Source organism: Onychostruthus taczanowskii, unplaced genomic scaffold (genome assembly GCF_017590055.1).
Source record: "Onychostruthus taczanowskii isolate IOZ18803 unplaced genomic scaffold, ASM1759005v1 scaffold33, whole genome shotgun sequence".
In the NCBI taxonomy this organism is placed as follows: Eukaryota; Metazoa; Chordata; class Aves; order Passeriformes; family Passeridae; genus Onychostruthus; species Onychostruthus taczanowskii.
Genome location: NW_024500683.1, coordinates 6,616,643 through 6,633,568, shown reverse-complemented (window position 1 = coordinate 6,633,568; position 16,926 = coordinate 6,616,643). Strand labels below are relative to the sequence as shown.

Sequence of the window (16,926 nt, the reverse complement as noted above, 5' to 3'; positions counted from 1 at the left end):
TCAAGTTGCCTCACGCCGACAAGTGTTGAAGGCCAGATTGGATGGGGATTTGAGCAACCTGGTCTAGAAAGGTGACCCTGTCCATGGCAGGGGTTTTGGAACTAGATGATCTGTAAGGTGCCTTCCAACTCAAACTATGATTCTATGATTCTATTATTTACTGCCTCAATAGCAACAGATCTACTCAAGTACTCTTCACTTCTGTATAAGTCATGAACTTCAATCTGTCATGCCTATTGCCTGTTTCACAAGCTGCCAACAAGACCTTAGCCTTTAGAGGACCCTCAGGTTCTCCTCCACAGAGCTGCTCAGCCTGTGCTGGTGTCTGGCATTATTCTTCCTCAGCTGCAGGACCCTGCATTTTTCTCTGTTGAGTTTCAGACAGTTCTTCTCTGCCCATCTCTCCAGCTTGTCAAGGTCCATCTGAAGGGCTGCAGAGCCCTCTGGAGTATAAGCCACTCCTCCCAGCTTTGTGTTGTTTGTGAACTTGCTGAGGAGGCCTCTGCTCCTTCATCCAAGCCACTGATGAATACCTTAAACAATACTGAGCTCAGTATTGAACCTTGGCAGACACCACCAATGACAAGGCCTCTGACTAGACCCTGTGCCACTGATCACAACCCCCTGGGATCTGCCATTCAGCCGGTTCTCAGTCCACCCCCCTGTCTACCCAGGTAACTGTCCTACTGGGTTTGTGTGGCCAACTGGCCAACTTTTGGTAGTGGGGCAGGGGGCTACAGGGGGAGCTTCTGTGAGAAGATGCCAGAAGACTTCCCCATGTTCATCAGAGCCAATGACAGCTGGCTCCAGGACAGAACCAGCACTGGCAAAGGCTGGGCCAACCAGAGTTGATACCAGCCCCTCTGTGATGACATATTTAAAAAGAAGAAGAAAAAAAAAGAAGGTATTGCTCAGACGTAATTGTGGGCAGAGAAGAGTGGGGTGAGAGGAACATGTGGGAGGAACAGCTCTGCAGACACCAAGGTCAGCGCAGAAGGAGGGGCAGGAGGTGCTCCAGGTGCCAGAGCTGAGATTCCCCTGCAGCCCCTGGTGCAGCCCATGGTGAGGCAGCTGTGCCCCTGCAGCCCATGGAGGGCCGTGGGGATGCAGAGATCCACCTGCAGCCCTTGGAGGAGACCCACACTGGAGCAGGTGGGTGCCTGAGAGGAGGCTGTGACCCCATGGGAGGCCTGTGCTGGAGCAGGCTCCTGGCAGGAATCTGCAGACCTCTGAAGAGACGATCCTATGCTGGAGCAGGTGTGGAACTCCTTTCTCTGAGCAGCAGCAGAAACATGTGATGGACTGACAGTAACCCCCAATCCCTGTTTCCCTGCACCTGGGGAGGGGACAGAGCTGGAAAGGAGATGGGGGTGTGAGAGGGGAGGTGTTTTTTAAGTCTTATTTTGCTTCTCATTATCCTGCTCTGATTTTGTTGGTGATAAATTCAATGAACAACCCCAAATTGAGTCTGTTTTGCCCTTGATAGTATCACTCACTCAGGTGAATGATTTCTCTCCCAGTTTTTATCTCAACTCATAAACCTTTCATTATATTTTCTCTCCCCTGTCCAGTTGTGGAGGGGAGTGATAAGAGATGCTTTTGTGGGTTCCTTGCATCCAGCCAGTGCCAGCCCATTACAACTATCCTGTCTCAACCCAACAGTTTTCTCACTTTTACACTTCTTAGTCTCTCCCTGACCTTGCCAGGGACGGGAGCACCTGTGTGTGGCCTAGTCACTGGCTGCAGTTACAACAAAACACCAGGTCACAAACCCTCTTGATCCCAGAAGCTGCAAGGCAGCTGCCAGTTACACTCTCCATTCAGATTCACACCCAATGAACTGCTTTTGAAGTGAAGAAGGTTCACATAGTAACTACTTTCCCTTTGCATGTATTTTCTAATGTTAGTACCTCCTCTTGCTGTGGGTAAGAAGTTCCTCTAAGATACTATCTAGGTTGAACTCAATATAAAGCAAGTTTCAAAGGTGACTAAAGAGAAAGGCATGAGATGAAATACTCCTCCCTCCTGCTCCAGCCCTCTTTTCTGAAAGTTGTTCCAAATGTTTTTCCCTCTGGCTAGGCCTGACATTCAAAACGTTGCACATGAATACCACAATGACAGGACTTTTCTTGAGAAGCCTTCAGACATCTGCTTTTATGAATCCTCAGAAAGGCCATCAGGAAACCTCAAAATATTTATATAGTGGACAATCCAAACTTTTAAATGTTTATCCAAACTGATTTGAACAGTTAGATGTTTCAAGGTCAAACAGTCAATACTATCTTTGATTAGTAGTGCTCAGCAAATGGCTAAAGATTTTTTTTCAGGAAATGCTGTCTAAACAATTTTAAAAAAGCTGCTGCAGCCATTCGATTCTATTTCTTGAATTCACATTCAGATCAGCATTCAAGTTACTATATTTCATTAGAGGAAACAAAAATACAGAATACAGATATTCACAATCAATGACAGTGCATTCATATGTACCACTAATCAAACCAATGGTGCTTGCAAATAGTAGGAAAAAAAATGGTGTGAAATACTGTAATCAAAAATGAAAAATACAAACTCATAAGGAAATTCTAATACACTTGTCGGTTGCTTAGAAGGTGGAAAAAAAAAATGGAAATTGGATATTCATTATAAATTAGTTTTTCATTTGTAGGATTACGGGGGAAAGAACAACAATTATACATGACATTTGCTGTAGGTCCACAAACAGATTCACTTCTTTTTAGTGTCTAGCCAAGTATCTGATTTTTTATATGGTTTATTTGGGAAGAAAAACTGTGTTGATTACTTTCCAAAAATAAAAATATTTTCCCTAAAACATAATTTTCAGTATTTTATGCAGATATGTGATAGTGAACTTTTCCTTCTACCAGCATAGCATCAGAGTTCTAGTTATTACCTCAGCCCATAATATACCAAAATTATTTAGATTGAACTTACAAACTTCTATAAAATAACAAGAAATTTTCATTGCAAACTGGTCCATGATAGCAAGCTCCTATATTCCTAGCTGTGGAATATAGATGTTGAAGGGACACAGGAGATGGAAGATCTCCAAAACATGTGAATTTTGACCTATAGGGCAGCACCTTTTTTTGCTGCTATCTAAGAAGGGGGAAAAACCCACTAACACATATATTTGTTTTTATTGGACTAATGTATCACAAATTAAACTGACTATTTTAATTGTGTCTATATTTTGTGCTTCTGAGAGTGTGGGCATTTCAAAAATATGGGGAACTAGCTGAATTCCTTCCCAACCTGGATAATCCAGCTACCTCAACTTCTCTCCCATTTTATTTTCCATACATTTACCACCCAGAAAAAGTGCAAAAAATGCTCTCTAGAAGATGCTTAATTTATGACATTTAGGACATTTACAGGTACTGTAAAGTAAATAAGAAATTACTTCAATTATAATCCTAATTTTACATTACAAGGGTTCTTCATTTCTGCACAGAAATAAAGGTCTCATACATTTTGATACAAACAATATGGAAGTGTATATTTATGGAATTTCATTTCTTAGCAGGACTTTTAGCTCATTCATTAATGGAAACTGTGATGAAGTAAATAACAGAGGAGTGACTTTTTTCTCCCTCCTTTCTTGCTGTTGCTCAGTTGTGATTCTTAGAATTAACAAAAAGTGCATCCCTGATTTGAAGTGGCCGTGACCTAGTCACTGCACTACAAATACACACGGTTGAGTGAAGCTTTAACAACAAAGAATAATTTCTGATTCATTTTCCCTTCCTCTGTTCTAGGCAGACTATTTATTGAATAAGAGTGCATCTTTCCCTGGTGGTAGGATTAGGGAACAGATCGGATGTTCATCTTACTCTTGGACTCGCCATAGGTGGAAAAATTCAGACATCATATTTGATAGCACTTTCTTCTCTATTTGGATATCTGTTGTTATGGTGATAGTTCCAGGAGGAAACATTAATGAGGATGGCTTGAAAGCTTTGATGTGTACAGCACAATTATTTTTAACACCTCATAAGAAAAGGTGACAGTCAGTACTGCTCCTGGCTAAAGATGAATCATTGTATCAGCTTTCATGAAAACTCCCTGAATTTCTATTTGTTATGTATCTGTAACATGTGTTGAATACAAATACGTAATAAAAAGGATTTGGAACAACAGCATGCCTCCCCCCCCACCTCCTCATTTTCTCACAAAGGCTATAAGCTGTTATTCTTAGGAACTTGGTTACAGTAAAAAAAGTAAAACTTGGTTACAGTAAAAACTGACTTTAGGCATACAACACAAATTTTAGAATATCTGTATTGCTCTTTTGTGATCCCCCAAGAACTATCCAGCATGATCTCTCATATCCAAAACTAAGCTGTGAACAAATATACAAACCCACGTGGCCTAGCACAGGCCTGCAGACACATTGCATCACCCAGCCCGTGGTTCACCTGCAGGGAGAAGCGTTAGAGACAGAGGAGCTTTCGGCCTGGCCTATTCCATCTCGGCAGGACTCGATGTCCCTGACAGAGCCTGGCTCACCCGCTGTGGATAAGGCATTACTCACATAGTCCTCATAGGCCTCGTGCGCGGGCGGCGGGGGCGGTCTGTAACCCGGCACGGACGGGGCGCCCCGGGCCCGAGGGGTGGGCACGCCCCTGGCCACCGGTGGGACAGGGAGCGCTCCGCGTGTCACCGGCGCTCCTCGGGGCGCTTGGGCACCTCGTCCAGGCAGCGGGGGAGGAATGGCACCCCCACGGCCCCTGCGGGGAGCAAAAAGGGATGGTCACTCTGGCGTGTACAATGAAGGAAGACATGCCCCATTTTAAATGCTCTCACGTTTTTACTACTGTTTAAAGCATCATGTAACTCTGGGGTTTTGGCAGCTACAATATCAAGCACTTTTAGGCAACATCTCAGGCAGAACTCATATTATGGAAAGGCTATATTTTTAAACTACTCAGTGCCTTTTGTACCTGATCCTGTTGTTGCTTGTACTAATAAAATTCTAAATAATTGTAATTCACAGGGTTGCAGAATTACTCCAAAGCAGTTCTAGAAGATGGAGAAAATAAGGAACCTCTTCTGTTGTTCTCAAACTATTTTAGAAGAGCCGTCATCGCTCTCATTTTCATGCTTATTGGTGGGTCAGAGAAGTGGACTGGGAGAAGATATTGCAGGACAGCAGAAACTTGCAAGGCAAAGTAGAGGAAGAATATAAAAGGAGAGGAATCACTTTTCTTCCTGTCTAATTAAGTTCAGTACATAGGATTGGTAGTGTGGGATTCTACCTTCCCCCCCTGCACAGAGAGAATAGAGCATATAGACAAGCATGGAAAGAGGTTCAGCATCCTCCAGGCTATTTATGCTATATCTTCATTGCTGTACAACTTACTAAGTCAGAAGAAGCTGCTACTGTTTAAAAAGACTTGTATCTATACCATTTGACGAAACAGAAAGGGGATAAATCAGGGTAGCAGTTTGTGAGTTTTGTTTCAGAGCAATACGCTCCTGGATGTGCTGTGATTTTGGAAGACTGTGATTGCCAGGTATAACAACCATGCATGACACCCGGATCCACAGCTGTGAATGGAACTCAGGTCTCCTGTAGCAGTAGCAACTGTGGCTTGTTCCCTGCTGAGACAACCAAACCCACTGCATTAACTTGTGATGTTCATTACTTTACTACAAGTTTCAGTACCTGATTTTAGACTTGCAGAATCAGTGAATGGTTTGTGTTGGAAGAGACATCTTTCACTAGATCGAATTATTAAAGATATGTCCAACTTGACCTTGAACACTTCCAGTGATGGGGTGCCCACAACTTTTTCCAGTGTTTCTTACCTATGTCCAATCTCTTTTAATTTAAGACTGGCAAAAAGTCTTTCTCTTTCTTATTAGACCTCTCTATATGTGGAATGGCTGCAACGAGTTATCCCAGGGACCTTCTCTTCTCTGGGTTGAACAAACCAGCTCTCTCAGCCTGACTTCATAAGGAGAGGTGCTCCAGACCTCTGACCATTTTTGTGGCCCTCCTCTAGACTTGCTTCAACAGGTTTTTTTTTAATATTCTCCTGGGATTTTTGACTGGAAAATAGGGAAGGCATCCAACATCATAAGATCTGTGCAACTGATTCATTTGGGCATTTTGCAGGAATTAGGGGCCAGAACTCCACTGATTATGCTTTGAACCCAATTTAAAAGCTTCTAGTTAACAAACTAGCATGCCACTGCAGTGACATTCTGAACAACATCATTAAGTCAAGCTGTTCGTAGATCTTGGATGTAAGGAAGACTGAGCACAGACACTCTTTGAGGAGAAGATGGTCATGAATGCCAACTGCAAAAAATTCTGTGTAAGTGCATCATACTACCAATTAAAAAAGCTCATGTAGGAAAAACTGATAGCAAACATGATAGACACCCTCAGGGAAAAAACCTCAGAGGTCATAGGAAAGATCAGCCCATTCAATTGCTGACAAGGAAAAAAAACAAGTCTGAGAGAATGTTCTAAGATTTTACACTGGCCTTAATAATAAGCAGAGATATATGTTATTTAGATATGAAAAAATACTGGGGAAAGTTCACACCCCAATGTTTTAAGGTTATGCCAATCAAATTCACTTAAAACTGATAATCCATCAACACATAACACATAATGAAATTTATATACATCGGTATATTTGTATATACACACAGTATAGCTGTAACATGTATAAAAAGTAATTATTTGGCAAATAAAGTCCCACCTAGGCTATGAGGCCTTCTCTGACTACACTATTATTTTGACCAAATATATGCTACTGACCATACTGCCTTAGGACTAGCATAAAAGTATTCTTTCTTAGAAATATCCTTTTCCTGTCTTCATAATCTGCTCCCATTTGTTGTCACTCACTGTGCCCCCTAGATACGAAAATTTGGAACAATATAGACTACACTGGTTATCTGAACACAAATATTTTGGTTTACTGACCAGGATATGCATGTAACTGTCTTTTTTTTTTTAACTATGTTTTTTTTACTATTGCTTACATTTTGTAAAGCTACTAACATAACAGCTCAGGTTACTACACCTTGAAGGAGCTGCAGGTGGCACACGGATTCCTCTTCCTCGAATGCCCCGTCCACGCGATGAATCCTCAGAACCGTTCAAGTACGAAAGTTCTCTCAGCTGCTCCTGGCGAATTTCATCATTATAATCCTGAAATGCAAAAGATAAAAATTTATGAAACTTTGTATTTTGACTGAGCTGGCAAACCACCCAGACCAAAAATTCTGTGGATGGTATTTTGGTGGATTGCTCTGCATTATAACTGGCATGCTGAAAAATTGTACATGTGGGAGTGGACAACTGCCTATAATTATGGACAGAAAAAAGTATATGTATGGGTAGTGAAGGTGGTCATAAGGAGCATGAACATGTAAAAAACCCACAAAAGGCACAGAAGGCATAAACACAGAGAAATGTATCTGAATGCAAAATGCAGATGACTTAAACATACAAAAGGTACTAATTTCAAGCAACTTGTAATTAGACTAACAAAAAAGCATTTTATTTTTTTTATTTTTATTTTTGGCAAACTTCCCTGGCTACCTTTATGCACTTAAAGTACAAATTCTACCTTATTTTAAACATTAGCATGAATGGATGATTTAATTCAATACCAATTAGCATCACAGAATGTCGCATTCACTTATTTTGTATATCCTGAAAGGAGTCAAATAACAAAGCTATAGTTAATATAAAAAAATTATTATGAAATTTAAAATGAAATAAAATAGACCCATTTGAAGTCAACAGGGTATCGACTTTAGCACTGCAATTTCTTTTGGCTCAGTTAACAGAACACCAGATGAACTTCCTTTTCTCACTAATACAAAATAGAATCACAGACTCAAAAAATGGTTTGGGTTGGAAGGGACCTTAAAGTTCTAATTCCAAGCCCCCTGACAAGAACATTGTGTTGACTTCCTCTTCATTGGAATGCGTGACTGGGTGAGGTGATTCTTGAATATTCATTATCTCTATTGGGTCCCTCTTCCTTCCAGGGCTCTATCCTACTGCACTCCACCAAGCAGTTCCCTGGAGAGACCAAAATCTGCTCTCCTCAAGTCCAGGCCAGACCTTGCTGTGCACTCTCCTCCCTGCCCTAAGGCTCTTGAACTCCATCATTTCATGGTCAGTGCAGCCCAGGCTAGCCTTGAGCTTCACCTTCCCCACCAGCCCTGCTCTCCCTGTTGGTGAGAGCAAAGTCCACCATAGAGCATGTCCCCCAATGGCTTCTTCCTTCTCCAGGAGAAGGAAGTTATCCTCAATGTATTCCAGGAATGCACTTGCCCTGCTGTGTTGCCCCTCCAACAGATGTTGTGGATGTTGAAGTCCGCCATGAGGACCAGTGCTTGTGAACCTGAAGCTGTTCTTTTCTGTCTATAGAGTGTCTCATCTATTATAATACATAATAATGGACATGTTTACTTACTTTTATGTTTGCCCAAATTCCTCTGTCAGAAATTCCTTTTTTTTTTTTAGCTTCCTTCCATTTTATCCAGCTTTTTTGTAGGCTGGTCACTGTATTGAAAGTCTGCCGCAGCAGCCAGCTCACTGGCAGCACAGATGTGTGACAGCTAATTATTGGTTCAAAACAGAAAGGATTATTGATTTCCGCTCTTTTGTCCTTCCATCCCTCCAATGGCATCCCTCCACTGCCATTGACTGTCATGCAAGGACCTGAAAGTGCATTACAAGTGACACCTCTTTCAGCCAAGTTGAAGACCAAGCAAATGGTGAGCTCGAACTGAGGCCTTGCTTGTTCCTGCTCCCACCTAAGGAGGTCCAGGAAATCTGTTTAAAGATATGATCCTGATCCTGCTGTGTTCTATGTAGGCCTGATCACAATTTCCTTTCTAAATTCAGAGAGGGTGTAGCTGGAGATAAATCTATTACTGAAATTCAGAAAAGAACCCGATTTATACAACAGTGTGTGATAATTGCAGCACAACCATAATTAAAAATAAAATAATCTATTTTATTAAGCAAATCACTGATTTGATAATAAAATAGATAATGTCTTTCCTTTCATACCATCCCCAAATCTTTTTGCGCATTTTTCTATCCTTCTAACATAAATAGTTATAAACCAAAGACTTCTCCTAAATCAATGTGTTCTGCAAAATACAGAGGGAAAAACAGAACCAGTGAGATCACATTTACAGCAATTGTTGGAACAGTTATCATCCACTGTGCCCTCTTAATATTATCTGTTATTCATACTGGCCTTATAAGGATTAGGACTTCAAACTTGCTGATTTAGTTTACCCTCTAGATTCCACACTGGTACTGAGACTAAACTTCATTAATAATGTAGGTACATTTTGTAAGAGGAAAATGTGGGAGAAAAAAAGGACCTAAAAGGGACAGAAATTGGAATTTCTGTGTTGCTGCTTTAACCCCTCTCTTTTGGAATACTGCTGAATAAATGAATTCTACTAGAAATTGCCTCAAAAAAACAATTACTCCCTCAGGTACAAATATAATTTAAAATCTTAGTATCGACAAAACAGAAAATACAAATCACATTTATAATATACAACAAAATCTGCAAAACTTTACATTGTGTTATGCAATGCCCTTAGTTTTAGTGTGCAGGTTCTTTGCTGCACATTCAGTTAAGAAACAGTGTATTTGGAAATGACAAGGTAAAGACAGCACAGTACTCCCAAAGGAAGATGCTGGGACAGGTCTCTTGAAAGAGAATGAATTTATTAAAAATATAACTCTACATAGATAATTTATCTTATAGGCTCCTTAAAAAGCATAGTAAGGTTCAGAATTTCTAAACCTGAAACCTGAAATTTTCATCAGAAATTCTCATTTTGCCTCTTCCCTTAAAGAGACATAACATTGAATTAATCTTTCGTAGCTGCTACAAGTATAGCTAGAGTCAGGGTACCTATCCTGACGAATATTTAATTGCATCTGAGTTCAGAGCCCAGCACACGAGCAAAATTATGCTGCTGATGTTTCGTATATACCTAGTCCCAAGGAAGAGTACCTGATGTTTCGAGGCAAACCTACGCTGAATGAAGTACAAGGAAGTAGCTACACACTACAGTAGTGTATTTTGTTTCGGGAAAAAAAACCCAAAAAACAACCTCCCTTTTATGTTAAAATAAGCTCATGAAAAATGTTCTGTACTTCCTAGCTTTTCTTATAGCTTTCTAACAGTCTTATACCTATTCTTACAGCTGATAATCTACATCGACCTATGTATTTTGCTCTTGCTTATATCCCTTAAGACATTACTACATATAAACAGCTTTTTCATTTGCTGCTGATAAGGAAGCTGCAATCAACTTTGGTGCACTGATCATGGTGATCAGTGTTTACTAACTGTGAGCTAACCACCCATGCCCACGACTATTCACCTAAACACACATCTTGACTTTAGAAATGTGAAGGATTTTCAACATGAGCAAAATCATAGCACCCAGGGCCATCATAAATTTCCATATTTATGTAAACGCCTAAAAAATCAAATTATGTGTTCAGATAAAACATTCAGTAGTCCAGAAAACATCAACACGTTTACCCCAAATTACCACAATTACATTTATTAATGAAGGTTTGGAGTGATTAATTAGGTTGGTTGCCTCGAATGTTGTAGGAACAAAGGAAACCCATGTACAGGTTTTCCAGAGGAAATCAGTCTGGCTGGAGGCAGCTCACCCACAGGCCCTTCTGGAAGCACTGACAGGAGATGCAGCAAAGGGGGAAAGCACGTAAGCTGCTAGTGAACTCAGTAAACCATTTTGGTAAAAAAAGTATGATGCAACTTGCAAAACCTGATCCGAATTAACAAGAACATGTAGTGACAAGGGAAGAGAGTTAATAAAGAAATCAAAGGGTAAGGCACAGGAAGACCAAAAGGATTTGGGGAATATGTATCTATCATTAGCATAACAAAAGCTCATAGAAGTCAAGGATAAATCAATCCCTAAAGGACTGTGATCTCCTGTCCTGATGTACTCTGCCCATTTAAGTTCTATTACAATTCTATTAATAAATATCATTACTCTTATCTGTGACAGCTGAATTTCATTTTTACCAGATAGTTATGGGAAGAGTAGTTTAGGCTACATTCAAACTACCTTAAAAATGCAGAGTTATACATGTCAAATCTAAAATGATAATCACAATGTTTCACACTGACAATTCTGAAGCATGAATAAGGCACTCTTTCACTCCCACACATGTAATATCCTCTGAAGCTCTGTGTTGCCAGCACAGAGCACCACATTCCCAGACATATGTTTACCCATCCTGCCTCACTCTCTTCCTGTGCTCAGGGAGCAGAAAGGGAACAGGAGATGGATTTGGACTCCTCCAGCATTTCTGCATCCTGCCCAGCTCCTCACATCAGCAAAAGAATTCCAGAGCTCTATGTATTTGCAGATTCACTGAAGCTAGACAATCTCCCCTAAATTCTGCTGGTGCTGCCTTGGGGCTATTTTCAGGCAGCTTAAATTCCAATTAGGCTAAAATTTCCATTGAGTACATGCTTCAGAAAACTCACAGCCAGAAAATGGGACACAGAAGACACATTGAATTTTAGGTGGAGCTAGGTGATAAGAATATAGCCCCTTTGTTTTGTTTGGTTTTAGATACATTCTAATTTTGGACACTAAAAGAGACATTTTCCACATGCCCCCTTCTGTATATGGGGAAGCCCTAAAAAGCACTGTGGAAACAACTGGTGATGAGGAGTTCCTGGAGTCCCCGCTTCTTTGTGTTCTCTGTGTCCTTACAATGGTAAACTGTGCTATACTTCAGCTTCAGAGCATAGTGAGAGCCAGTTATCTGGACTCATGGGGTCAGAATCTCCAGTTCAGTACACTGAAGAGACCAAGAACTGTGGAATTTCCACTTTTTAGTTGAGTGCTTTAATATCAGGCTGTTAGGAAAAAAAACAGTACTGGCTGCTCAGTAATCAAAGTACTTGATAAACTAAATCCTGAGTTGACAAGAGATATTTGGCATTTCCTGTTACTTTTTAACATTTTAAAATCCTGTTCTAAGACTCCAGTGCACTCAAATATAAACAGACTGAACTTCTTTCTGCACATATCAATAGCATTTATCAGTGTCAGGTTAGTAAACTTAGAACAATTGTGCCAGGTAGATTGGATAGCCCTCTCCATCACCTCAGATTTGGGTGAGACAGTGCCTGAGCTGGGCATGTAAATTAATTGCTGCACCTGGGTCAGGGCAACCCCTGGTATCAATCCAGGCTGGGGGATGAGCAGATCCAGAGCAGCCCTGATGGGAAGGACCTGGGAGTGCTGGTGGATGAGAGGCTGGCCTGGCAATGTCCACTTACAGCCCAGAAAGCCAAACGTGTTCTAGGCTGCACCAAAAGCAGAGTGCTCAGCAGGGTGAGGGAGGGGATTCTGCCCCTCTGCTGCACTCTGGTGAGACCCCACCTGCAGTTCTCCATCCAATTCTGGGGTCCTCAGCACAGGAAGGATGTGGACCTGTTGGAATGAGACTAGAGGAGGGACTAGATGATCAGAGGGCTGAAGCACCTCTGCTATGAGGAAGGCCAAGAGCTGCAATTGTTCAGCCTGGTAAAAAGAAGGTTTTGGAGTGATCTAATTGTGTCATTCCAGTACTTGAGGGGAGCCTATGAGAAAGACGGAGAGACTTCTTAAAAGGGACAAAGTCACAGGACTACTTTAAAACTAAAAGAGTAGGTTTAGATTAGATACTAGGAAAAAAATTCTTTACTGTGATGGTGGTGAGGCAATGGGACAGGTTGCCCAGAGATATTGTGGATGACCCATCCCTGGCAGTGTTCAAGGCCAGGCTGGATGGGGCTCTGAACAACCTGGTCTAGTAGGAGGTGGTTGGAACTAGGTGATCTTTAAGGTCCCTTCCAACCCAAGCCATTCTATTATTCTATGAACCGCATCCTTAAGCTTCATGCTTTGTCTTTCTAATACTGATCTGAAGTCCATTGCAAAATATGAGATTCACCTGTAGCTGAGCCCGTGCCCAACCAAGCAATCCCTACAAAGTTCACCAGAACTGTGGGAACTGGCTCTAGCCCACCCTCCCTGTGTGTATGGTGGGTATGGCATATGTTCTCAACAATACATGGAGGAGTTCAAACCACACAGCTATTTTGATGTTCCCAGATAACACCCACACTCTCTGAACCCATGTTTAATGTATATGCATGGTTTCCTGGTTACCTACAGTCAAAGCCATCTGTCAGGATGGCTCTTTGCCCGTTCACAGATTGCTCTGGTTATCACACCAGAGCATAGGTGCCAGGTAATGATGGGTTTAGATGGACAGCCTGCAGTGCACCCCAAGTAACAAAGCTGCTGCCAAAATGACTCCAGTACTGCGTTAGCAACACATGCCTCTTTGCATTTGCCCATATATATTGGCACTCAAGTAAGGCCGTTTTGTATGCATGTAGTTCTCTGGAAAACCCAATAAATATATAAAAATACAAATATAATCCATCTGAGCCCAAGGAAGAAATTACTTTCTCTAAGCAATCAGCAACTTAGCCAGATCCACAGCCATAAACATTACACACTTCCCCCTGCCCCGTATGCAAAAAGGTGCTGTCTACCTGCTTACAGTCCAGTCTGAAAAAAACCCCTTAATTGTGTGAATCGCCCTTAGAGATTGAAACACATAAAACAGACCATCCATTTCTTTCAATAGCAGTTTGAATGTGTTGCAGCCAATATGAGTTTCAGCTTCCAAATGCCTATGGGCAGAAAGCAAGCAGACATAAGCTAGAGCCACGTACACTTGCCTTTGAGGTTAGTTGACAGCTGGGGGATTTGTCAGCTTGCCACAGAGAGCACTCACCCAAGCGTGGATGTCATTTTTCTCTTTGAGCATGCACAATTAAATCTGCCTGGCATCATCAGCATGGGGCACTGCTCTCTACAAGCAGTGTGGAAGGGAGGGGGTGTTTTCTCCTCGGCATCTGAAGAGAAGCTGCCAATCCCCGGGTGGAAATTGTACATAGGCAAAGTGCTAAGAAACTTTCACCCAGATATTTTAGTCTTTGACAGAACAGAGCAAAATAAGTCTCAGTTAATTGTATAATCAATTTAAATTTTGTTTTTCATACTAAAGAGACCTTTCAACAGAAGATTATTACAGTTTACATGGAAATGCTGTTAACCACACAAAATAATCACACTGAAGATGGGGGCATGGCTTTTGAAAAACTTGCAGAAGCCTGTACTAAATTTCAGCCCAATTTGTTTCACCCCTCTTGTTCACAGGCCCCACACAAATGGATACTGTGGTAATTCATTTCAATGACAGCTATGCTGCCACAGAAGTCGGTTAGCTGACAGCTCCCTATCCCTGAATTTAATTCCAAGTGAGCTCTGGCTGCCAGAGACTTGTGCTTATTTACAGCTGTCACCTGAAAGAGACTTATAAGGGAATTGGTAATAAGAACAGAGGACATATAGCAGGCTACAGGAAGGGTGGTGCAGCCACCTAATCCTAAAGAAATTGTTATGGATTCCTGCTGGATGTTTACACTGGCTTCTTGGAAGGAAGGGATGTGATATGGCTGCTCTTCCTCCAGGAAAACCCAGTTGCTTCAAAGGAGGCAAGAAGAGGAGTAGGACTGCCACTGTTCTCCAGCTGTTTGCTGAAGCTCTGCTACTAATGAGATCATTACCTGCTCTTAAGGCTGGAGTAACTGTCTGCTATAATTTACATTGAAGCCAAGACAAGTAACAATCTATACACAGTACATATGCAACTTTTTTATTCCAGCTATGCCAGGTGAGACCCAGATTGGTCCTGCTAACCCGCTGCTGGAGGTTTGCAGCTCCCTAGTCAAGGATAACAGAGATGGCAACAGCAGCCAGCAAAATTCAGACTTCTTTACTTGGCCTGGCTACAGCCACACTCCCTCAGCCCCACGTGGCACAGTAAACAAAACATGCTGCTTGATCTAAAGAGACTAGAAAGGGCCGCCAAGAAAGACAGGTCTGGGCAAGAAACGGTCTTACTACAGGTCTGTGGAGTGCTCTTTCTTTTACAGCTTCAGGATCATTTCAGAACTTTGAAAAATCCAATTAGGTGATAATCTGTACAGGTTGATAGCATATAATACACTGGAACTGAACTTGATACATGACAAGGAACTAGTTTTTAAATCAATTTTAGGGTTTTATTTTATTCCAATACAGGATTACGATACCATGAGCTGTCCTTGAAGTAAGGACTGTCTTGGCAAGCACTAAGTCGATTTCACAGATGCAGAACAGAAATTTCTTAATTCTGCTAGCATATACTGAAATCTATTAATAACCATAAGTCAGGAGACAAAGAATATCTTAAATTTCACTTACCACAGACCCAGCTGTAACATCCTGAGAGCAGAATCTGGCTGAAGGGTGATTCTTTATAGTCAGCACTCTCTTGACAGAGGAGCTGTGGGAATGGTAGCATAGGCTACCATGTGTGTTTGGTCCTCCATTTTTCTAGAAAACGGATTGCTCCAGACTAACCCAGGTTCCGCTGGGTTCTAGGTTCTGCTGCATGCAGGACACTTTAGGAGCCCTGCATATGTCTTTGATCATCCAATTTAGCCATAGTCTGTGCCGGTGAAGTTTTTTTGTAGGCTTAGAATAAATAAGACCTCCCAGGTCACTGAGGACTGAAGCATCATTGTCTCCACTCCCGATGGCACTGCAGCAGAGCCATCACTGCCTGCCACAGCTGCTTGGCAGAGAACAAACTGGTGGCAAAGCTGGACTGACAGCAAAAGAAAGGATGGAGACAGGAACTCCTTCTGGGAACCTCAGGCTGCCATGAGGGCTTGGCTTTGGAAGGCAGCAGCAGTGCCTCAGCATTTTCCTAGCCAGTGCCTAGCCAGAGGTTGAGACAGAAAACACAGTATCTCTATTTCTCATGCACTCCTCCTACAGAGCAACCTGACTAACCCAAACTAAACAGCATAGCACATCCCATCCAGTGCCAAGACTTTTGCATAGTAAGGGGAAAAAAAAAAAGATACATGCTGGGAAGATGGTCTGTAATAGCATCATAAAAATACAAGAGCAATTTTCACCGCTGGAATCAAAGATATTTTCAATCTGCTTGGTTTGAACTGTGATAATCTAAATCAGTTTCATTACAGATAGATTTATGGACAGCCAGTGTAATGGTGCAGAGGACAATCACAGGAGAACAAGCAGGTATGCATGGAGTCCCTCTCTCTGTACTAAAATCAATAAGCATGAAGAAAAGACAGTAAAAGTATGCTGCTATTGAATCCTGGGGTCACTGTCTGAACTGTCACAGAAACTAAAAATATTAAAATAATATACATTTAGATTTCTGAAGTTTATGCCTAACTTCATGTGAGAAAGAGTAGAAATATATAAATAAATAAAAATAGTGAAAGAAAAATAAACATATCAAACAAGAAAAGCTGAAATCTTGACAGTGGAAAACCAAGGAAAATGGCAAGCCCCAAAAAATAGCAACAAATATACGGGTTTAAAATAGCTGATTTAATAATCCCATTAGAAAGGTATGTATCAGATGTAAGATGTTTTAAGTTTGTTTTTTTTTCTGAATGAGATTTAAGACAAAAGGAAAAATTATTAAGGAAATAACAGGAATAACAAGAGGTAGAAAATAATTCATAAAGGAAAGATGAGACCATGTACCAAGTATAGATATACTCATTCCCAAGTGTCTCTCTGCTCTCCATAAAATACATGGTATATGAAAGATTAGGAATGAAATATATAAAACTGAGTAAGTAATTAATGCAGCCAGATCTAGATGAAAGTACTGTCAGAGTTTCATGATAAAAATGTTATTAGTTCTATAATAAAGTTGAATATATTTTATTTTGCTATTGCATAAACCCTTTA

General features: G+C 41.2%; 1 protein-coding gene across 1 annotated transcript in view; it reads right to left on the bottom strand.

The window, feature by feature from the left end:
- Positions 1–16,926, bottom strand: part of KHDRBS2 (KH RNA binding domain containing, signal transduction associated 2) — a 254,207-nt gene that overhangs the window by 93,436 nt on the left and 143,845 nt on the right. The window contains exons 5-6 of the mRNA XM_041410578.1: positions 7,062–7,189; positions 4,553–4,748 (exon numbers count right to left, since the gene is read on the bottom strand). Of these exons, the coding sequence (XP_041266512.1) occupies positions 4,553–4,748; positions 7,062–7,189 (324 nt within the window). The remainder of the gene's footprint in view (positions 1–4,552; positions 4,749–7,061; positions 7,190–16,926) is intronic.